Below are 22,498 nucleotides of genomic sequence, written 5' to 3'. Positions count from 1 at the left end.
AGTCCAAGAGCATTAGCTATTTCACCAACCAGAGCGACCTCGTAGCTGAAGAGAACTCGTTTGATTCGCACCCTCCACCTTTCGCTTAACCAGTTCATGCTTTCCACCATCTCAAACAGCAACAGCATTAACCCGGACAAGTTGTAGCCTAACGATGCGTACTGGACTCGAGTTGCCCAGCCGTCGTTCGCGATGATGAGGAACAAGTCAGTCATGATACCTTACACGATCAAGTAAAGCAACGCCGCACGCTGATAGTTCGACGCCCCATGCGCAGATAAGCGCAAACTCTCCTGGACGAACACGACGACTTGTTCTTCGCAGATTGTTTCTCCTAATTCGTCGCACCTTCGACCGTAGCGTGTGCACAGAACGTAGCTTCTTCGAATCAGTAAAGCACGATATACCAGCCAGATCGCACCGACAATGCCATACCAGTACGATACTCTGGAGTTCGTACTACCCGTGTCCTCCGCTAAGAACGATCCGTTAATATCGTACGATCCAAGAACATCCACCTGAATGTACGACAATCTCTTATTGGCACAATACGTGCCAGTCTCTCCTTCGAAGAATGAGTAGAAACCAATACTGGCGTGGTAAAAGTACACATCGAAGGGGAAGCTGTCATTTGCACAACTGGATGGTGCAGTACGATGGGGAGCCACTTTTGAACTTCCGATGAAGTAGTTTCCGTGTGTGTTATACTGCGGAATAACGGCGTGGCAAACGGTGCCATTGTCCGTAGTATAGTAGTGCGTTGGCTCGAAATTCCACCAGACTCCAGCTAAAACAAACGCTTCTACAGGGCAAAAGTCCGTCAGATTTGCGGTCTCCACTTGTTGCGCTTGAGGTACGACTAGGATTTCCGACATCCTGGTAGGTCGGACGAATTGCGTGTAGCTTCGCATTTGTAGAGCCAGAGGAAACACGCCCATGAATAGCCACCATACCAGCACCATTCGCTGCGCAGTCAGCCATCGGTTGTGTTTGATGACACCTCGTAGATTTCCTGCACATTTCCATTCATTCGCAATGACATCGCTGGCAGTGTAGAAGAGTCAAGCTAGTCTCAGCCAAATTATTTTGAAACGTCGATACTGCTTAGCGCGAGCGGTTGCGGAATTAAAGCCAGAGTTTCCGTTTCCAATGCTAGGACTATTCATAACTCATGCCAACTGTTAGTGATTTATTAATAGCCGCTACCATTCATTAATACGGTCACCAAGATGGCCTTCCGAAAAATCCATTGCATGTGGCAATATTTGTCGTGAATAATCTATTTCTCGAAACCTAAAAATAGCAATAATTTTCGTACGAACCTATTTGCACAAGGACTGGTCGGCTAGCTAATCTGCCAGCACTGATATGTAGGTTTCCATATTGTACTTCTGCTTGAGGATATACCTGTAAACTATGTAAGTTCTGTAGATGAAAAATAAAACACCAGCAGTCGAAAATGTGTCATGTTTAACTTCCACTTGAATGCTACCGGTATATTTTCATGCCGAAAATGTCACGTTTTGTCATAGCGCGGGTAGGGTGATCTTTCATTTGGCAAAATATGGTACAGTGCAAATAAAAATATTTGTGTAATATTTCCGTAAGTGAATGTATAAGGCTCATCGGGATAAGCTAAGAGATATAGAAAACCATATTTGCACCCATTTTCCAACTGGTTGTGAGCTTAAGTAAAATTTCGATATGTTTTCCAGTCTGCTCAATTACTTAGAGCATAAATGACTAAATGTAAAGAAGCATTGTTAGAGCATCTCAAAACTTTGACAGTAGTCATTTTAGTACTACGTTGATTAGCTTGGTAAATTGATTTGTCGCTCCCCAAAGAAATGACGAAAATACTATTGGTATGTTTTTTTGTCATCTACGGTAGTTCCTTTTTCCCAAATAACCCCATTTGGGTTTTGCAAGGGCGGAGGGTTAATAGTCGGTGCCTTTCTTTCATTCACCCAAAATACCCTGACCTCCATTTACAACACTATAATAATGCTGCACGTTTCATCTCGATCTTCCATGAGGAGTCTCTTGGTGCGCCTCTCCAGTTACTAAACGCCGTCGCAGGGCTCACAACTCGAGTGGTTGACCATGTCGACCCCGCGGATGCAATGGGTGAGCCAGCGCATCGTGGAGACGTTCGAGCCCAGCGCGAGTCAAGCCGACGTGAACGAGTTTCTAGCATCTCCAGCCACACGGAAGCTGTTCGACGAGTTACTTAGTGGCAAAGACGCGTGCAAAGTGTTCGTGCACTTCCAGACGGCCGCCACAGTCGAGAACGGACAAAGTACCGTAGACTCTGGCAGTAATAACACTAGTAAACTGTGTGCGTCGGTGGGGAATTCCGTGCCGATTCGAGCCAAATGCTGCTTCTTCCTGCGCACCACCGCCGACGGGAAGCCCGTGGACGTCCAGAAAGCCAGCGATAACTCCATTTGCTTCGGAGAATTGGCCTCTAACATCTTACGAGACCTCGAGACGACCATCAGCTCGTTATTTTCGCCTCTTTTGAAGGCCAAAGACGAGTGGGGGAAAGCAGATTCCGACTTAAAAAACGAATTTATGACGGAGTCTGAAAAATTCGCCAGCGACCTCAAAGAAGCGTTGAATAGTATGGATAGCGGTCTTGAGTTAAGAAGACCCGACCGTAGTATTTTAGCTGAGACCGTGACTGCTACCGGGCATGGGAGGGCGAGTCTGCAAGTGGCGGACTCGCCAAAGTTGATCGCACACTATGAAGAGGTCCTTAAAGAGTGGTGCGACGTCATCTCGACGTACTTGGAGACTAATACGACGACTGACGGGAGAGGGAACAACGACCAGACCATCGACGACGACGGTCCGATGGGGGAGTTGGAGTACTGGAGACGACGCATGCAACGCCTTACCAGCATCACGGAACAGCTCAAGATGAGCGAGTACAAGGACGTGTTTGCTGTGCTCAGTAGGACCACAAAGAGCGTGAGTGACGACATTAAACAGCGCCTCCAGACGCTGCTCCGACGCTGGAAACAGATCGACATTGGCATCACGGAAGCAGCCAATGAAGCCAAAGATAACGTCAAGTATCTCTTCACGCTAGAGAAGTTCATCATCCCGTTATATAACGGCACGCCCAGCTCCATCATCGACACGTTGCCGGCGCTTATGAACTCGATCAAGATGATCCATTCCATCGCGAGATACTACAACACCACCGAGAGGATGGCCAACTTGTTTACGAAGATCACGAACCAGATGATCAGCAACTGTAAGCAGTGTGTAACCGGCGGGGAGAACTACGAAGTCATGTGGGATAAAGAGCCCGAGGAACTCGTCCGTCATCTGGACTCGTGTCTCAAGTTGAACGAGGCGTATCAACAGCAGTACCGAGTGACCAAAGACAAGCTCTTCGCGACGCCCAAAGGCAAGCAGTTTGAGTTCAACGAGATGAAGATCTTTGGCAAGTTCGACCTCTTCTGTCGCCGCGTCATGAAGCTCATCGACATGTTCACGACGATCCACCAGTTCTCGTCTCTTGGCCAACATCGACTCGAGGGAATGGAGGACCTGATCGCCAAGTTCAACTCGATAATTCGCGAGTTCCAGTACCGTAACCACGACTTATTAGACTACAAGAACAACCGCTTCGACCGCGACTATGTCGAGTTCAACGTCCGGATATCCGATCTCGAAGGGCTACTGCAGAAGTTTATCAACGAGTCCTTCGAGAACATCACGTCGATCGAGCACTCGCTGAATCTTCTGCGTAAGTTCCAGACGATCCTGCAGCGAGAGAACCTCAAGTCGGATCTGGACTCGAAGTTTAACGTCATTTTCCAGAACTATGGACTCGAACTGGAGCATGTGCTCCAGCAGTACGAAAAGTACAAGCAGAACCCTCCGTATCCGCGTAATTTACCGCCCGTGGCAGGTAATATAACGTGGTCCAGACACTTGTTGAAGCGGATTGAAGAGCCCATGAAGAAGTTCGAGTCGAACCAGAACGTCCTGGCCAGTAAAGACGCCAAGCGGATCATCCGCATGTACAACAAGGTGGCGAGGACGCTGGTGGCGTTCGAGTACATCTGGTACCAGGCGTGGGTGCAGTACATCGACACGGCCAAAGCTGGACTGCAAGCCACGCTGGTCATCCGCCACCCGGAAGACAACAAGCTTTACGTGAATTTCGACCCGGAAATCCTGCAGCTTTTACGTGAAGCGAAATTTTTGGACCGCATGGGCATCGAGATCCCGGAGGCGGCCAAGATTGTGCTGCTGCAAGAAGACAAGTTCAAGAACTACTACAATGAGCTGCAGTATGCGCTGGCGGAGTATGATCGTATCGTAACCAAGGTGATCCCCGTGACGGCGATGCTGCTACGCCCTCATTTTAACGACATGGAGTTCAAGTTACGTCCCGGGATGATCACGTTGACGTGGACGAGTATGAACATCGAGGCGTATCGCAACCACATCCACTCGGGGCTTCAGCATTTGGAGGAATTGGTGACAAACATCAACGATATCATCGAAAACCGGATCGAGAAAAACATGCGCATTGTGTCCAAGACGATGCTCGTGGATCTCCCAGTGGACCAATCGTTCTCTCTGGACGAGTTTGTGACGATGCAGAGCGCGAATATCAAGCGCGCGGGCGCGTTGCTGCAAGGCAAGAACGTGGAGATTGAGAACGCAGTGGAAGATTTGCTCAAGATCATCATGCAGTATCCGCTAGACTCGCACATCGAGGGCGTTTCGAACGACGAAGCCATGAAGCTCAAGAAACACTACAACCACTTTATGTATCAAGCGCTGCTGCACTGTACCAAGAACTCGCTGAACACGATCAAGAAGCGTGTGGCGTCTCGCGCCACGTCTTCAGTGTTCACGATCGAGCGTCCATTCTTCGAAGTGGACGTCCAGCTCAGTGTCCCGAACGTCCAGCTGCATCCGTCGCTAGATGAGATCCAATTGGCTATTAACAAGGCAGCGCAGACGATTCTAAGCTGCTCGAAGGAGCTGCTGGACTGGGGACAGAGCGATTCGTCGACTGTATCGGACGGTAACGGGAGCACTAACGCCGGTAAAATCACGTTTTTCGACCGGATTACCAAGGATATCGAGATTGTTCGTGTCGTTCTGCTACTTACCGGGAGCGTCCAAGGTCTTCGCAACAATGTGACGGAGTATTTGGGGTCTTTCAACAAGTACGAGTGGCTCTGGATGGAGCAAAAAGACGCGTCGTACGAGAATTTCCTGAAACGGAGTCCGGAACTGCAGGATTTCGAGAAGAAACTCAAGAGTTTTGTCGAGATCGACGACGAGATCTCGAGTTTGACGCCGATCCACAACATCGGCGCGTTGTCGCTGAACACGCGAAATATCAAGCTGCAACTGAAACACGAAAATTCGCAGTGGAAGTTGAAATTCTCCGACAATTTACACAACCAAGCGCGACGCAAAATGGAGTCGCTGACGGAATATTTCCGCTCGACCATGGGCAAACTGAACCGGAAAGTGGTCGACTTGGACTCGCTGCGCTTCGTGATGAACCTGCTGAAGGAGGTGCGAGCCCGGGAAAGCGGCATCAACATGGAGATCAACCCTGTTCTGGACATGTACGAGATGCTCGAGTACTATCTTCCTGATGGCTTCATGGAGAAAGAAGAGATGGATCAAAAGTCGGTACTACGGAGCAATTGGCGCAAGCTGATTCACCACGCCGAGGCCCGTACCGACGAGCTGAGTAAGACCCAAGCCGGCTTTAAACGTGGTCTTCTTCGTGACATTAAGGAGCTCATTGTGGACGTCAAACACTTCCGGGAAGACTATCTGGCGCATGGTCCAATGGTCATTGGAATCCCCCCCGTGGAAGCGGTGGAGAGACTCAATCGCTACAAGGAAGAGTACAAGATTCGAGAGCGGAAGCACGAGCTGTACTTGTCGGGAGAAGAGCTCTTTGCGCTCCCAAAGACGACGTATCCTGAGCTCGAGATGACCAAGAAGGAGCTGCAGCTTCAGGATAAATTGTTCGGCTTGTATACGGACGTTCTAAGTACGATCGAAGAGTGGAAACAGATCCCGTGGCTCTCAGTCGCAGAGCGAGTACAGTCGATGACGGAGAAAGTGGACGCCTTCTCTCTGCGATGTAAGAAAATGCCTGGGAAGCTTCGCGAGTGGGAAGCGTATACGGATCTGAAGAAGATGATCGACGACTTCACGGACGTCCTACCTCTTCTTCAAGAGCTCAGTAAAGAGAGCATCAAGCCTCGACACTGGGAAGCTGTTATGGCGACTACGAAGACGCAGCTGGACGTCACCGCTCCGGATTTCAAGCTCCAAGCGCTCATGGACGCGAATATCGTCGAGTTTAAGTCGGAGATCGAGGAAGTCACGGACGGCGCCGACAAACAACTGAAGATCGAGATCCAACTTGGCGAAATCTCGGCTCGTTGGGAGACGGAGGAGTTCCAGTTCCAGGACTGGAAGAGCCGGAATGTACCCATCTTAAAGGCAGTAGTACCAGTTGTGGAAGAGCTGGAGGAGACGCAGATGAATCTACAGACGATGCTGTCCATGCGTCACGTAATTCCGTTCAAAGACGTGGCGCAGGGGAAACTAGAGCAGCTTTCCGACACGTCCGAGACGCTGGAGAGGTGGATTAAAGTGCAGATGCTGTGGTGCTCGCTGGAATCGGTATTTACCGGTGGAGATATCGCCAAGCAAATGCCCGTGGAAGCCAAGAAATTCCAAAAAGTGGACAAGGATTGGGCCAAGATCATGGCGAAATCCGAGGAGCTCAAGAACGTGGTGGCGTGCTGCTCCAGTGAGCTACTCAAGTCGTGCTTGCCGACCATGTATTCCGAGCTGGAGAAGTGTCAGAAGAGTCTGGAAGGGTATCTGGAGCAGAAACGAAACAAGTTCCCGAGGTTCTACTTCGTCTCGAACCCTGGGTTACTCATGATCTTATCGCAAGGGAGTGACCCGCTCAGTATGAACGAACACTATGAGAAGGTGTTCGACTCCATTGAGCGCGTATATCACGATAAGAAGGACAAGACGTTGATCCACACGATGGTGTCTGGGGTCGAGGAAGTGCGTTTCTCGCAGATTGTCAAAGCGCAGGGCAACATTGAAGACTGGCTGGCGACACTGCTACGAGGCATGCAGATTACTATGAAGGATATCTGTCGCCAAAGTGCAGTGGATATCGGCGTTGTGGGCAACGACTTGAAGCGCTTACGGGAGTTTGTGGACCGCTATGTGGCTCAGTTCGCGCTGCTTGGGATCCAGATGATGTGGACCACTGATATCCAGACTGCACTGGAGCAATGTCGAGCGAAGAAAAACATCATGAAAGATACCAGTACGAAACAAGCCATGGTACTTACGGAGCTGTCCAACTGGTGTCTGGGAGATCTTGGCTCCAAGGAGAACCGTATCAAGATTGAGACGCTCGTGACGATCCACGTGCACCAACGTGACGTCATGACGGACCTGGCGACGCTTTTCAAGCAGAAGAAAATCTCCGACCCGAACGACTTTGAGTGGCTCAAGCAAGCGCGATTCTACTGGAGACCGGGCAACGCCGACGAGTTCAACGCTGACGGAGCATGCGTCATCTCGATTACAGACGTGGATTTCAATTACCAGTTCGAGTATCTCGGCTCGAAGGAACGATTAGTGGTGACTCCTCTGACGGATCGATGCTACATCACTCTAGCTCAAGCGTTAGGGATGTATTTCGGCGGTGCACCGGCTGGTCCTGCAGGCACAGGGAAGACGGAGACGGTCAAGGATCTAGGTCGTACACTCGGTATCTACGTGGTGGTGACCAACTGTACTGATCAACAGAAGTACACGGACTGTGCCAAGATCTTTAAGGGGCTCTGTCAGGGTGGTTTATGGGGCTGCTTCGACGAGTTTAACCGTATCCAACTGCCCGTCTTGTCCGTGGTGGCTCAGCAAGTGCTGGCGATTCAGAACGCCAAGAAGACTGGCACGAAGTATTTCCAGTTTCCCGGTGATCCGCAGAATATTTTACTTACGCAAGTATGCGGGTATTTTATCACCATGAATCCGGGCTACGCCGGTCGGCAGGAACTCCCCGAGAACTTGAAGGCACTGTTCCGAGGTGTAGCCATGATGGTGCCTGATTTCGAGATTATCATGAAGGTCAAGCTCTGTTCAGTGGGGTATTCCGAGTACCAGGATCTGGCCAAGAAGTTTTTCATCCTGTACAACACGTGCAAGGAACAATTGTCGGCTCAGAAGCACTACGACTGGGGGCTCCGTAACATTCTCGCCGTGTTACGCAGTGCCGGTAAGATCAAACGTGACAACCGGAACGATCTCGAGTCCAAGCTGCTGTACCAGACGCTTCGAGACATGAATTTGTCAAAGCTTGTGGCTCAAGATGTGCCGCTATTCCTGTCGCTCCTAGCTGACTTGTTCCCCACCGTGCAATTCCCTCCCAAAGGATCGTATCCCGAACTTACTGTGGCGTTGCAAGCAGAGATCGACAAGCAAGGCATCGTGGATCATGCAGGCTGGTTCAACAAGGTCATCCAACTATACGAGACGCAACTGGTTCGTCACGGGATCATGCTGGTGGGTCCCACTGGCGGTGGGAAAACCAAGATCTTCGACGTGTTGATGCAGGCGCTAACACTGACCACCAACATCGTCCACAAGCAGTCCAAGTTGAATCCGAAAGCCATTCGTGCCGCTGAGATGTATGGAGAAGTGGATCCTATGTCGGGGGAGTGGACAACGGGCGTATTCGCTGCCATGTGGGCGAAATATAACAATAAAGCCAACAAGTTCATCATGTGGATGACGTGCGACGGACCCGTGGACGCGATTTGGATCGAAGATCTCAATACGGTGCTGGATGACAACAAGATCTTGACTCTGGCGAACGGAGATCGCATGCCGATGACGGACAATGTGAAGCTCATGTTCGAAGTCGAGACGTTGGTGAACGCCAGTCCGGCCACGGTCTCTCGAGCGGGTATTGTGTTCATTAGTGACACCGATCTGGACTGGGCCCCCGTCGTGGAAGCGTGGATCCGTAAACGTCCGTCGACACATCAACAAGTTCTTCGGGATCTCTTTATGAAGTATATGGGCGAGAACAGTCCGATCAATCCGGGTCACTGCTTCGACTACTTGAACCGTAACACTGAAGGAGTGATGATTGTGTCTCGTGTGGGTCAGGCGTCTCGACTGTACAACTTGATGACGGGGTTACTACTTGGAGATCACGGTACGACCTTGTCGGAAGACCCCGCGAAGCTAGCGATACAGTTAGAGAAGCTGTATTTGTACTGTCTTTGCTGGTCTCTGGGCTCGCTCTTAGAGCAAGAAGACCGCGTCAAGTTCGACGAGTGGCTCCGACAGTACGACGACAATGCGTTATTGCCGAAATGCGAGCCAGGTCAGACGGTGTACGAGTACTTTGTGGACCCTCAGACGTGGGACTGGAAGCTGTGGAGACCCGCCAAATGGGAGTACCCGAAAGGCTCGAAGCAACTCGACTTCTCCAACTTACTGGTGCCTACCATGGACTCGGTACGCACGCTGTATCTCATTGAAAACCTCCATAAACAACGCAAGCCTGTGCTGATGGTAGGCGGTCCTGGAACGGCGAAAACGTCGTCTGCGTTGATGTTTTTCAACGATCTGAATCCGGACTTAATGATGATCAAACGCGTCAATTTCTCGAGTGCCACGACGCCCTTTATGTTCCAAAACGCGGTTGAAAGTGAGCTGGACAAGCGCGGCGGCAAGAGCTTTGGTCCTCCAGGAGGGAAGAAGATGACAGTCTTCCTGGATGACCTCAGTATGCCGCTAGTCAACGCGTGGGGGGACCAACCTACCCTCGAGATCGTGCGTATGATCATCGAGTTGAGCGGCTTCTGCTTCCTTTCCAAGGACCGACGTGGAGACTTCAAGGTCTGTGAAGATCTGCAATACGTCGGAGCCATGGGACATCCAGGAGGAGGCCGGAACGACATCCCGAACCGGCTGAAGCGCCAGTTTTACCTGTTTAACTTGATTCTCCCCTCCCTCACGTCCATCGACGATATCTACGGCCAGATGCTTGCAGGCAGATTCGACTCGGAGACGTACAGTAAGGACACGCTCTCGGTGGTGAACAAACTGACGCGTGCTACGATTGACCTGTGGAACTTTATGAAGGCCAAACTTCTGCCCACTCCCGCGAAATTCCACTACATTTTCAACATGCGCGAGCTGAGTCGTGTCTTCCAAGGGATCCTACTCACTTCACCCGAGACGTTCACTAGTGGCGGTGGCATTCGAGTCACGCAAGGCAAGTTGTCGAAAATGGATCCAGGTCAAGTGGTTCTGCTAACGTGGAAGCACGAATGCGCGCGGGTTTTCTGCGATAAGCTGACGAATCACAAGGACAAAGACATCTTCAATGCGTACATGAAGGAGCTGGTGAAGAGCCACTACGGAGACAACTTGGAGGAGTTCTGTCGACAGCAATACTGTATGGTCAACTTCCTTCGAGACCCCGAAGAAGACGAAGAAGGAGGCGTCGCAGACGCCGCGTTAAAGATCTACGAACCTGGCGGTACAGTGACTGATGTCCGCTCTCGCGTGCTCGAGTTCCTCGACAAGTACAACACCGACTTCCCTCAACGGCAGATGCGTCTGGTGCTGTTTGACGATGCGCTGGACCACTTGCTACGTATCTCCCGCTTGTTAGAGATGCCTCGAGGCTCCGCGTTACTGGTGGGTGTCGGTGGCTCGGGCAAGCAGTCGCTAACCCGCTTAGCAGCATATATGGCTGGCTCAACTATCTTCCAGATTGTACTGACGAAGACGTACAACACCAATTCGTTTATGGAGGATATCCGTACGCTGTACAAGTCCGCGGGTCATCTTCGTAAATCCACGACGTTCTTGTTCACAGATGCCGAGATTAAGAACGAGATTTTCTTAGAGCTCATCAACTCGGTCCTGATGACGGGAGAAGTGGCTGGGCTGTTCGCCAAAGACGAGATGATGGCTATGACTGCAGATCTCCGGAACTCGTTCGTCAAGGAACGTCCAGGTCAAGCCGAGAGCCAAACAAACTTGAAGCAATACTTTACCGACTGCGTACGTGACAATCTCCACGTCGTCTTGTGTATGTCGCCGCTTAATGCGAAATTCGCGGAACGAGCGCGAAAATTTCCCGGGTTGATAAGTGGACCCACGATCGACTGGTTCTTACCGTGGCCTGAAGACGCGCTTATCGCCGTCTCTAAGGGCTTTATCCAGGATTACCCCATGGAATGTGACGCGACCACCAAGCAGGCGTTGATGACCCACATGGGCATGGTCCACCGTATTGTCACGGATTTGTGCGAGGAATACTTCCAAAAAATGCGTCGACGCGTGTACCAAACGCCAAAGTCGTATCTGAGCTTCATCGAGTCGTACAAGAAGATGTACAACGTCAAGCTGGACGAGATTAAGGTCAAGGAGCAGCGTGTGAACTTGGGGCTAAAGAAACTCATCCAAGGAGCCGAAGACGTGCGCGCCATGTCGATCGTACTCGCCGACGAACAAGTCAAGCTCGAGAAAGCCACGGAAGAGACGAATACGATGCTACAGTCGCTGCAAGTGTCGTCCGCTGAGGCGCATAAAGAAGGCGACCAAGTGGCGCAAATCAAGGCCAAATGCGAGGAAGACGCGGCGCGTATCTCGGCCGAGAAGGAGCTGTGCGAACACGATCTGGCCAAGGCCAAACCGTTCGTGGAGGAAGCCGAGACGGCGATTGACTCGATCAAACCGGCGCATATTGGCGAGATCAAGAAGCTGGCCAAGCCTGCCGACATCATCCGACTAGTGTTCGACGGCGTGTTGATTCTATTCAAGCTGCCGTTGATCCCCGTGAAGCAGGTCAAGCTCAATGTCGCCAAACAAGAGATCGACTTCGTCGAGACGTCCTTCTCGCCGTACGCTCAGTCGATGATGAGCGACTCGAATTTCCTGAAAAACGTCCAGAGTTTCGGTGCGGTGGGCAAAGATATGATCAACGAAGAGACCATCGAGTTATTGACGCCGTACATGGAGCTGGAAGGCTTCCAACCAAGTGTAGCCAAGAACGCGTCGCTTGCAGCGGAAGGACTGTGCACATGGGTACGCGCGATGAAATTCTACCACGAGGCTTCGAAAGTAGTCAAGCCGAAACTGGAGGCGCTGACGATCGCGGAAGGACAAATGGAGGCGGCAAATAAAGCTCTCAATGCCGCGGAACAACGCCTGTCCAAGTGTAAAGAGCGCTTGAATGAGTTGCAGCAGATGTTCGAAGCTCAGATGGCCGAGAAGAAGCGCATCGAGGACGGCGCGAACGCTTTGGCACGTAAAATGCAACAGGCGTCGGACCTGATTAACGGATTAGCAGGGGAACGTGTGCGTTGGACGGACGACTCGAACAACTTCGCCGACCTCAAGAGGAGACTCGTGGGCGACTGTGCTGTCGCCTGTGCGTTTGTGTCGTACTGCGGACCTTTCAACCAAGACTTCCGGACGTATATGGTGCAGAACAAGTTTGTTCCGGACTGCGAGACGAGGAATGTGCCGGTAACGGTGGATATCGACGTGATTACGTTCTTAGTGGACATTGGCACCGTCGGGGACTGGAACATGCAGGGGCTTCCGACTGACGCGCTGTCGATCCAGAATGGGATTATGGTGACGCGTTCGTCTCGCTATCCGCTGCTAGTGGATCCTCAGGGTCAGGCGCTGTCTTGGATTAAGAATAAAGAGTCCGAACGAGTACCCAGCTACGGTACAACGTCGTTGAATCACCCGAAGTTAAAGGACCAATTGGAGTTTTGTATGGGGGAGGGGAAAGCTCTGATCGTCGCAGGCGTGGAAGAAGATATCGACCCGATGCTGGACCCCGTGCTGGAGAAACAGATCATTATTAAGGGCAAGAGCATGTCGATTAATGTGTCTGATAAGAACATGGAGTTCAATCCAGCCTTCTCCATGTACTTTATCACTCGACTACCGAACCCTCACTTCGGTCCCGAGTTACAGGCCAAGACGACGGTGATCGACTTTACTGTGACCATAAAAGGTCTCGAGGAACAGCTTCTCGGTCGCGTTATTGGGAAGGAGCAGAAGGCGCTGGAAGAACAACTCGCTCAAGTGCTGGAAGACGTCAATATGAACACAAAGTCGCTGCTAGCGTTAGACGCGTCTCTATTGGAGCGTCTGACGTCGAATACGGGCAACTTACTGGAAGATGAAGAGCTAATCGGCGTGTTAGCGAACACGAAAGAGAAGGCCGCAGAAGTGAAGGACAAGCTGATCGCCGCTGCAGACACACGGAAGTCGATCAACGAGAAACGCGAGCAGTTCCGACCGGTTGCTACACGAGGCTCGGTGCTCTATTTCTCGGTCGTGGAGACGTCGCTTATCAACTGTATGTACCAGACGTCGTTGAACCAGTTCTTGGCGCTGTTTATGAAGTCCATGGACGTCGCAGAGAAGGCGGCGTTAGCGTCCAAGCGAGTGGCGAATATCATTGAGACCATGACGTACATTTCGTACCGGTACATCAACCGCGGTCTGTACGAACGTGACAAGCTGACGTTCGTGTTACTACTAACACTAAAGATCCTCGTTACGGATAGTTTACTGACTCGAGAGGAAGTTACGTTACTGATTCGAGGAGGTGCAGCGCTGGACATCAATTCCGTACGCCGGAAACCGTTCTCGTGGATCTCGAACGAGGCCTGGCTGAACGTCATCGAGCTGTCTCAAAGTTGCAAGTTTTTCACCAACTTACCGCACGAAATGGCTTCAAACGAAGGCATGTGGCGTCGCTGGTACGAAGATAACGAGCCAGAGACTGTCGTGATCCCAGATTACGAAGCCAGACTGGCCGAGAACGAGGCTATAGGACCGTACTACAAGCTGCTGCTGGTACGGTCACTACGTATGGATCGTACGATCCTCACGACCAAGGAGTTTATTCGCAACACGCAGCAGATGGGGCCACGTTATGTAGAACCCGTAACGGATACGATAGAGAGTATCTTCGCCGAGATGAAGGCCGAGACGCCTGTGATCTTCCTGCTGTCTATCGGCGCTGATCCCACCGAGAGTATCGAGATGTTGGCACGTAAACAGAAGAACCCGTCGCCTGCTGTTGTGTCCATGGGTGAAGGTCAAGAACCTGTGGCGTTGAAAGCGATCAACGCGGCGGTGGTGAACGGCACGTGGGTGTTACTACAGAACTGTGAGCTGGGCTTGGAACTCATGGAGCAGATGGAAGATATCATGTTAAAACTCACCGAGACGATGGATCCAGGCTTCCGTCTGTTCCTTACAGCGCTACCGAACGACCAGTTCCCGTTGGGTTTACTGCAGATGTCCACCAAGGTGACGAACGAGCCTCCTCAAGGTCTACGTGCCGGGTTGTTACGGTCGTACACAGTCATGGTGGATCAGGAGAAACTGGAGCGTGTGGAGACGACGCAGTGGCGTCAACTGCTCTTCAACTTGTGCTTCTTACACTCTGTCGTTATTGAGCGGAAGAAGTTCGGACCGCTGGGTTGGGGCATCCCGTACGAGTACAATAACGGCGACCTGTCGGCCTGTACCATCTTCCTCGAGAAGCACCTGTACAACGGCCCTATCTCGTGGCCGACGCTGCAGTATATGGTCGCTGAGGTGCAGTACGGCGGCAAGATCACGGACAATATGGATCGCCGTTTATTCAACTTCTACGCCGAGTGGTGCCTCACGCCGGACGTGTGTTCGGCTACGTTCAGCTACAACCCGGCCGAGCCGATTTTCCGTTTGCCGAACGACTTCAACTACCGTATCCCCGTGGCCGACAACATCGACGACTACCGGCACTTCTGCCATACGTTGCCGGAGATCGACTCGCCGGAAATCTTCGGGCTGCATCCGAACGCCGACCTCACGTACCGAGTCAAGGAAGTCAACTTACTGCTTACTACGCTCGGTGACACACAGCCGAAAGGAGGCGGTGGCTCGTCTGGCGTGTCGCGCGAAGACGTCGTGTGTGAGAAAGCTAAGGAACTGCTGGATAGACTACCGGAAGACTACAATGAAGACGACTACAAGGCCAAGATCAACAAGTTAGGAGGACTGACTATCCCGCTCAACATCTTCCTGTTCCAGGAGATCCAGCGTCTGCAACGTGTGATCGCCAAGGTGCGGTCCATGCTGCAGTCACTCCAGATGGCTATTCGAGGCGAGGTTGTCATGACCGAGGAGCTGAGTTGGACGCTCGACGCCATCTTCGACGCTAAAGTGCCACCGTCGTGGTTGCGTACGTCTGTCGGAGATGAGTTCTCGTGGATCCTACCAACGCTCGGACTCTGGTTCTCGTCGCTGATCTCCAGAGACGAACAGAACCGCACGTGGCTGAACACGCGCCGTCCGAACTCGTTCTGGTTAACTGGGTTCTTTAACCCGCAAGGTATGCTTACAGCAATGAAGCAGGAGGTCACGCGTAAGCACTCCAAGACGGACAAGTGGGCCCTGGACGACGTGGTCTATCACACCGAAGTGACGGCCTTCGAACGTGCCGAACAGGTGCGCGCGCCGCCGAGTGAAGGCGTCTACATCTACGGCCTGTTCATGGACGGCGCTACGTGGAGCAAGTCTGACGGCACCATCGTTGAGTCGGAGCCTAAGAAGCTGTTCACGTCGCTGCCTGTTCTTCACGTTAACAGTATGTCCAAGGAGCTGGAAGCCAAGTCACGCAAGGAGCTGTACGGCGCCGTGGGGCCGTTCGAGTGTCCGTGCTACAAGTACGCGACCCGTACGGACCGGTACTTCGTCTTCATGGTGACTATGAAGTGTCCACCGGGCCGTCCGCCGCGTCACTGGGGCCTGCGCGGCGTCTGTCTGCTCTGCAACACCGAGTAGTGCTCTACCCTGGAGCAACACAGCATTTATGCGTTAAAACATGTATACTTAAATGTTTCTCTTAGGCCTCGACATCCATCTTATTGGCGCTTTTGGTCTTCTTGTTAGTCTTCTCCAGCAGCTCGTGGTTAGCCTGCACCACGGTGTTCTGCAGATGGGCCTGGATGGCGGCGAACGGGTCGTTCTTGAAGCTGGCGTGGGTCTGCACAGCCTTAAGCTGGCCCAGCTCGCGCACCGCCAGCTTCTGGCGCTGACGGCCACTAAGTGGCTTCTTCTTGCCTGTCTTGGTCTTCTTCTTTTCATCGGCTTGAAATAACGAGCTCTCGAGCTCGTCCAGACCGGCGAACACGCCGTTTTCGGCCGTCTCGGCCTGTTTCTGCTGTTCCTGAGTCACACGCGACACGATACCCATCTTACGCATAAAGGCAGCGCGTCGCTTAAGGCGCTTGCGTTGGCCACGGCTCAAACTCTGTGCTTCCGTCGCATCGTCAGCTTCTTCATCGACAGGCTCGGCTTCTTCGCCGAAAGTGGCGGCGACGGCGGCGGCGCTCAGTTCATCAACTTGTTTCAGGTCCTGCTGCTTGGTTGAGGAAGCTTTAGAGCGTGCTGCTACGCCGTGTGCACGTGCTTTCTTCCGCTGTTGACGAGCCATTTTGCATGGAATGTGGAGAGCGCCGAGAAGTGGTGCTGGAGGTGCGCGTAGACAACCAGGCAGTGTTGCAAGTGTGTGCGCTAGTTGCCAGTCAAAAGACAGGATGGCTACATTTGAACTCTAAAAAGGAATTATTGTCAATTTGCCAATTATCATGCTGGACAAACCAACAAGCTGCAGTTTTTCTCTCTAAAAAGGAATTATTGTCAAACTATCAATTGTCAAAGTTGCAGCATTTCACATCTAAAAAGAAATTATTGTCAATTTGCCAATTGTCATGTCGGACAAACCAACAAGTTGCAGTTTTTCACTGCACCGGTTTATTGATCTATTCGCACACTAGCGTCCGAAGGTAGATCGCGTGTGGCATCCTTTGCTCTCTAGCGGAACTGAACGCCTGGGGCAACGCTGTCCAGCCACTCTCTTGCGACAGACACGCGTGCGTACACTCCTGGGTACCCAGCACGTCCACAGCCATTTCCCCAGCTCACGACACCAATGAGCACATCTTCGACTGCCTGCTCCACTATGAGTGGTCCACCGGAGTCGCCCTGGCACGAGTCCTTGTCGAGTTCTCCTCCGGCACACAACATGGTCGCATCGACGTCTAGTACCTTGGCACACGCAGTGTTGTTCACGAGCGGAACGTCGACACGAAGTAGCTCGTTCGATTGCTCGCCACCTTGCGCAGTAGCACCCCACCCCATTACCGTCGCATTACCGCCGTCAACGACATCCGAATCGTTGGATTTAGCGAGTGCGACGGGTGGAAACGTACTGGGTTTCTCCAGTTTAAGGACCAGGAAGTCGTACGAGTTGGTCTCGGCTGCGTACTTAGGGTGACGCGTCGAGTTGACAACCTTGATTTGCTCACCGTCCACGGTACCACTGAGGAAATGCGTTCCGACAGAGACGTATTGGATATCTCCAGCCATACAATGTGCAGCGGTAAGCACGTGCGTCGGCGTAATGAGGGAGCCGCCGCAGAAGTCCGTTCCATTGGCCGTCGGACGCACACCCGTCGTGTACGTCTTGGTACCGGGAGGTACGATGCCTCCTCCGAGGATTAGCGGCTCAATGTCGATGTGAGCCGTCGATTCCTTGTTGAAAGCCAACTGTGAGATGTACTCTTGGTAGTTGAGCTTGGTCGGAAGATTGTCACTGTTGAATTCAACCTGACCATTGACGTTGGCCGTGAGGGTGGCCGCGATGGCAGTCAGACGAACGAGTCCAGTGAGGTGCATGGCTGGAGGAGAGGAAGAGGAGAAGGAAAATTGGAGAATGAACTTCTCGCTGCCATCGGAGCTCCGATCTTCTTGCAGCCAGCAGCTGTAGCAACCAACGGACTTTGTGTCGTACGACTGAGAAAACGATCACGGTGGACTAAAGTCCTCGTTTTGCTAATCAGGCTTGGTTGTCAACCTTCAGTCTCAGATTTCCGCTTCACTCTGATGAGGGTCGATCTGGGTTTCTCAGTATACTATACTGTGGAGACTCGAGGCATGGCTAGCTGTTTTGATGTTGCCATTGCTATAACAAAGTCGTGTTTTGCCCGATAAAATTCTGAAATTATACATCATTTTTTTTGTTAACGGGTCCTACCCCATGAAATAGATAAAATAGATAAACGTTGTCAAGATTGGAGTGATCCATCTCCTGGCATTTTTTTGCTCCAAATTTAATTTCAAGAGTCCTGCCCCTGGTTCGCGAATCAGTAACTACAGTACGAGGAATCACCATAATCCAGTTGAAAAATACTGGAATGTCCCGGAGGCCAGTAGAAAAATGCAACCACTTTTGCTAAAATATTTAAGTTCGCTGTCGTTGCTAAAAACACAAAATCATTTACGGCTGCAAGATCGCGTAATTGCACGATCGGCAGTGTGTCTTACTCCAACTAGTATATTAAGACCGTAATTAGCTTCAGTGGCATGCAAGAGTGTGGAACCCCTCTATACTGCAGCCTGCGAAAGCAATTAGATAAGCTTAGAAATATCTTTGTCGAAAGCCGGAGAGCGAGATTCATCATCTTAGTTACGGTGTATTCCATAGCGAAGCAGAGCGAAGCAAGGGAATTGTGTTTTCCACAATAGTTTAAGAAGCGGTATACCGCCGAACTACCGGTATATACTTTTTCCCTGCTTGCTGCTGGCCACACGTGGCGTGTTCCCTCACTTCGTATTTGGAAGAACAAGCAGCAAGCAACCAAGAAATAAGGGGGATTTCAACCTCAACATCGCAATGACAACTCAAGAAGCCTTCGAAGCCCCCAGCGCCCCAGCTCGCCGGCGCAGGGCAGGTACTGCCCCCTCGGACAGCGTAGCTCCGGCCAGTAGAGCCGACGTCGGGGATGTCACCGGCGGCGTGGAGCCATGGACCGCCGCCTCAGTGCGTAGTACGACGGAGCCCCCCCACCTCTGCGTACGAGCAAGCGCGCTGCATCACGCGGAGCGACCGCTGGCGCACCAACCGAAGCCCGGAACGGTAAGAAGAAGGCCACGAAGCGCGTGGCCTCGACGAACGCGTCTGGGACAGGGCGTAAGAAGGCCGACGAAGGTGCGGACGACGCGTCGGACCAAAACCTGGAAGAGAAGGCGGCCCCACCAAAGCCGAAGAGGTCGAAGAAGGCTGCTCCGCCCGCGGAGGCCGCGTCAACCGGCAAAATCGCGGTACCAACAAGGTCTGAGCTCGTTTCTGACTCTCGCGACGATTTCGACCTGAGCTCGTTCATGCCGTCATTCGAGCCCGGCCGAGGGACGGCGACGGGTAGCGTACCTACTCCTGCACTTCTCGCGGAAAATTAAGCGGACTCAGTACCTGCTGCAGCCCCCCACAGTTCCTGAGGTGAGCGTAATGACTGAGCTGCGCGCCCTACGCGAAGAGGTAGTTCGTCTGCGTATGATTCACCGTTAAGATCGCAATCGCTGGGACGGAGCTCCCCAACAACTCGAAGGGGGAGCTTCCCCCACTAGACGCACGCTTCCTGTCGAGTGCAAGTTTCCCGGAAGGCTCCAAGAAAACGAAGGGCGACTACAATCCGCCGCAAGCCCATCTGCTGGCAGCCAGTCGGATGTTTCGAGACTTCGGGACGGAGACAGGTACGGTTACAGCTGCTATGTCGTTTGTGCTACGGGTGCGGGAGCTAGAATGCGTCAAGTTTCGTGTGGCACCGGCCGTGCCGATGGCCATCATCAGCGGCCGGCTAGGGTCTCGCGGGTTGATGATCATGCACTTTAAGGAGAGCAGCGAGATGGCATATCTGGAAGATGGCTCAACTAACGCAAACTTCTCCAGCGACTTCAGCCCTTCGGCCGGGCTGCCTACCGTTGGTGTTGAATGCAGTTCATACGAGGACATCCTAGATGCCATCCACGGGCTAAACGCACTGGGGCAAGATGTTTGGTACGACTATATGCGAAAGCTTACAAGTAGGTTGCGAGTGCTCGTGTCGAAAAGCAAGTTAGCCGACCTGGACACGACGCCGGTGCGTGTGCGACTTACTCTCCTGTACGTGAGCAAGTTCTTGGGCTCGGTCCTGGCGTACATGCAGGACGACAGCCCACAGTGGTGGTCGGTCTTCTGCGAATCGCTGCGGGCGACCGGGTATCACTCCACGGGATGGGCTATGGCGCTTGTCGGCGTACTCGCCTAGGAGAAGCAAGGATCTCGCGAGACGCGCGGCAATGGGTAAGCGCGACAATGAGCGCAACCCGGCAGTTCCGGATGCTATTCGACGGCTAATAGCACTCAACCATCGCGGCCAAGAGCCTTGCCTTCTGAATGCGGCGGGGCTGCCATGCTCCGGAGGCTCGCGAGACCGGTGCGGCAACTCGAAGCGTGTACACCACTGGCCGGATCCGCTACCTGCGCGTCTACAAGACCGGGTGGACCGCACGTATGGCTCCCACCACACGAACCAAGGCGTCCGTCGCTGATGGAGCCGAGAGGTTTGTAGCTCGACATCCTTTCGGTTCGAGGACCAGATAAGGCAGGATAATACACAAGATTCTGCTGAAGTTCTGGCTACGAGCATCCTTAGCGAACTGTGTTCGGACACGCCCTTCCCGACCATGGAGAGTCTGGAGGCAGAGGTTAGGGTGAGAGCAAAGCGGCAGGGGAGGATTTTGCCGCGCGAGCGAGAATTTTCCCCGGAAGGCCTCCGTTTCGCTAATGAAATCCTCTCCTCACCTGCCAATGTACCGGGTTCCTTGCCTTCTAGGTTCACCCTAACCTGCGGTGAATCGAGACAAGTGACGTCTTCGGCTATACAGCCTCCTTTGACTATACAATTCGGGTCGACCATACAGTCACCCACGGCTATACCGCCTCCCTTGACTATACAGTCCGGGTCGACTATACAGTCACCTACGGGTATACAGTCACCTACGGGTATACAGTCTCCCTTGACTATACAGTCCTGGTCGACTATACAGTCACCCACGGGTATACAGCCTGCTTTGACTATACAATCCATGTCGTCTATACAGCCATCCAAGTATACACGCCCTCCGGGGGGGGGGTACAAGTCAAGCAAATCCAGCCAAGGTACACTCGGCTAACAGAGATGGCACAGGAAACATACTTCGGATCGCAAGAACCCCACGCTGCCCTGTAGTCTCAAGTCAAACCGCGGACCAAATGCATGAGAATGCACGCCGGCGACGGGGCCTGAGCCGAGAAGTTCAATTGGATACGCTCGGGAAGGTTATGGACAGCTTCGGTATAAAGCTACCAGCGCCTGATTTCCCTACAACGCAAGAAGGCACTGATGAACCTGTGTACTTGCTTAATATGCAACGCTCTCTATCGGAGCTCGTACGTCGTTCAGCTTTATCGCTACCGGCGTTGGTGGAGCTGGTTCGGGGACAAAAGGAGCGGGACTATCGCCCGAACAAGAATCTGGTCCCAGCGGTTCTTGGCGGCCTATGCAGAGAATACAAGCACTTGGCGCAGGTGCTGAAGATTGCTCGAGAAGGCGTCGAAGTTCAGCTTAAAGAAGCGCTGCCTCGGCAGTCTGTTCACCCAGTGAATTATGGCTCTGCTCCGGAAAGGATCAACATCCTGCGCAAGAATATCAGGAAAGAACAAGATGCTTGGAGGTGCCTGGTCCTCGACATGGATCATCTGAAGCATTGGCCAGAGATAATCATTAGCCCCTTCGGCGTCGTAGACAAGGGCAGCGAGGACACTAAGGTCTCCGGCCGTACAATCCACGATCTGTCATACCCTGAAGGAACATCGATCAACGATTGCACTGATCAAGACAGCATTACCAAGCCTGATTATGTCCATTGCGACGCAGTAGCCCGGGAGAGTTTGAAAACGAAGCTAACATTCCCCGGTGTATCGGTATACGTGATGGTGGGCGACGTGGTTACGGCCTTCCGCAACATTAGCATTCAAAGCAACAGCGTTTACCTGTTTGCCGGGGTGATCGAAGAGGAGAACGCACTGGTGATCAAGCTGTCCGCGCCTTTCGGATGGACAGGCTCTCCCGGATTCTTGGAGATATTCGGCGGAGCGATTTCCCACGTTCATGACTGTCATACGAGCGCAACTTTCCCGGACGGCTTCTTTAACTATCACTGGGTGGATGACCATATCAACGTAGCTCCGGACGTAGGATGACGTGCTCCGACAGGGACCGCTCCCTCCGCTACGCCATGGTGGCCATTATTGGCGCTGACGCCATCGACACTGAGAAGTTCACTGAGTGGAAGACACGCCAGCGCGTTCTCGGATTTGAGTTCGATTCCGTCGATGAAGTGGTCGCACTACCTCTTTTCAAGATCCAAAAGGCACGCAAGATTGTCGCATCTGCTTACTGCGCCTCGACACTGACCCGAAAAGAGTATCGGTCGTTAATGGGCAGCTTACGGCATGTAGTTACCTGCAGCGGGGCTGCCGTAGCTTTAG

At 52.5% G+C, this 22,498-nt stretch overlaps 5 protein-coding genes across 5 annotated transcripts; 2 read left to right on the top strand and 3 right to left on the bottom strand.

The window, feature by feature from the left end:
- Positions 1-229: 229 nt before the first annotated feature.
- On the bottom strand, positions 230-962 carry PITG_05923 (uncharacterized protein; the record flags this gene model as incomplete). Its single annotated transcript, XM_002998115.1, has 2 exons — positions 230-251; positions 304-962. 2 exons carry the CDS (start codon positions 960-962, stop codon positions 230-232), a joined length of 681 nt encoding a protein of 226 aa, XP_002998161.1.
- A 1,141-nt stretch (positions 963-2,103) lies between these two features.
- Positions 2,104-15,930, top strand: PITG_05922 (dynein heavy chain; the record flags this gene model as incomplete). Its single annotated transcript, XM_002998114.1, has 3 exons — positions 2,104-2,255; positions 2,331-2,679; positions 2,734-15,930. The coding sequence occupies 3 exons, from the start codon at positions 2,104-2,106 to the stop codon at positions 15,928-15,930; spliced, it is 13,698 nt and encodes a 4,565-aa protein (XP_002998160.1).
- Positions 15,931-15,991: 61 nt separating this feature from the next.
- On the bottom strand, positions 15,992-16,582 carry PITG_05921 (uncharacterized protein; the record flags this gene model as incomplete). Its single annotated transcript, XM_002998113.1, has 2 exons — positions 15,992-16,399; positions 16,469-16,582. 2 exons carry the CDS (start codon positions 16,580-16,582, stop codon positions 15,992-15,994), a joined length of 522 nt encoding a protein of 173 aa, XP_002998159.1.
- Positions 16,583-16,962: 380 nt separating this feature from the next.
- Positions 16,963-17,826, bottom strand: PITG_05920 (serine protease family S01A, putative; the record flags this gene model as incomplete). Its single annotated transcript, XM_002998112.1, has 1 exon — positions 16,963-17,826. One exon carries the CDS (start codon positions 17,824-17,826, stop codon positions 16,963-16,965), a length of 864 nt encoding a protein of 287 aa, XP_002998158.1.
- A 3,547-nt stretch (positions 17,827-21,373) lies between these two features.
- On the top strand, positions 21,374-22,210 carry PITG_22794 (uncharacterized protein; the record flags this gene model as incomplete). Its single annotated transcript, XM_002998111.1, has 1 exon — positions 21,374-22,210. One exon carries the CDS (start codon positions 21,374-21,376, stop codon positions 22,208-22,210), a length of 837 nt encoding a protein of 278 aa, XP_002998157.1.
- Between the last annotated feature and the right edge of the window lie 288 nt (positions 22,211-22,498).

The sequence above is a fragment of the Phytophthora infestans genome, genomic scaffold (genome assembly GCF_000142945.1).
Source record: "Phytophthora infestans T30-4 supercont1.9 genomic scaffold, whole genome shotgun sequence".
Lineage (NCBI taxonomy): Eukaryota > Oomycota > Peronosporomycetes > Peronosporales > Peronosporaceae > Phytophthora > Phytophthora infestans.
Note: the sequence above shows the minus strand (reverse complement) of the source record. Positions and strands in the feature narration are given on the sequence as shown.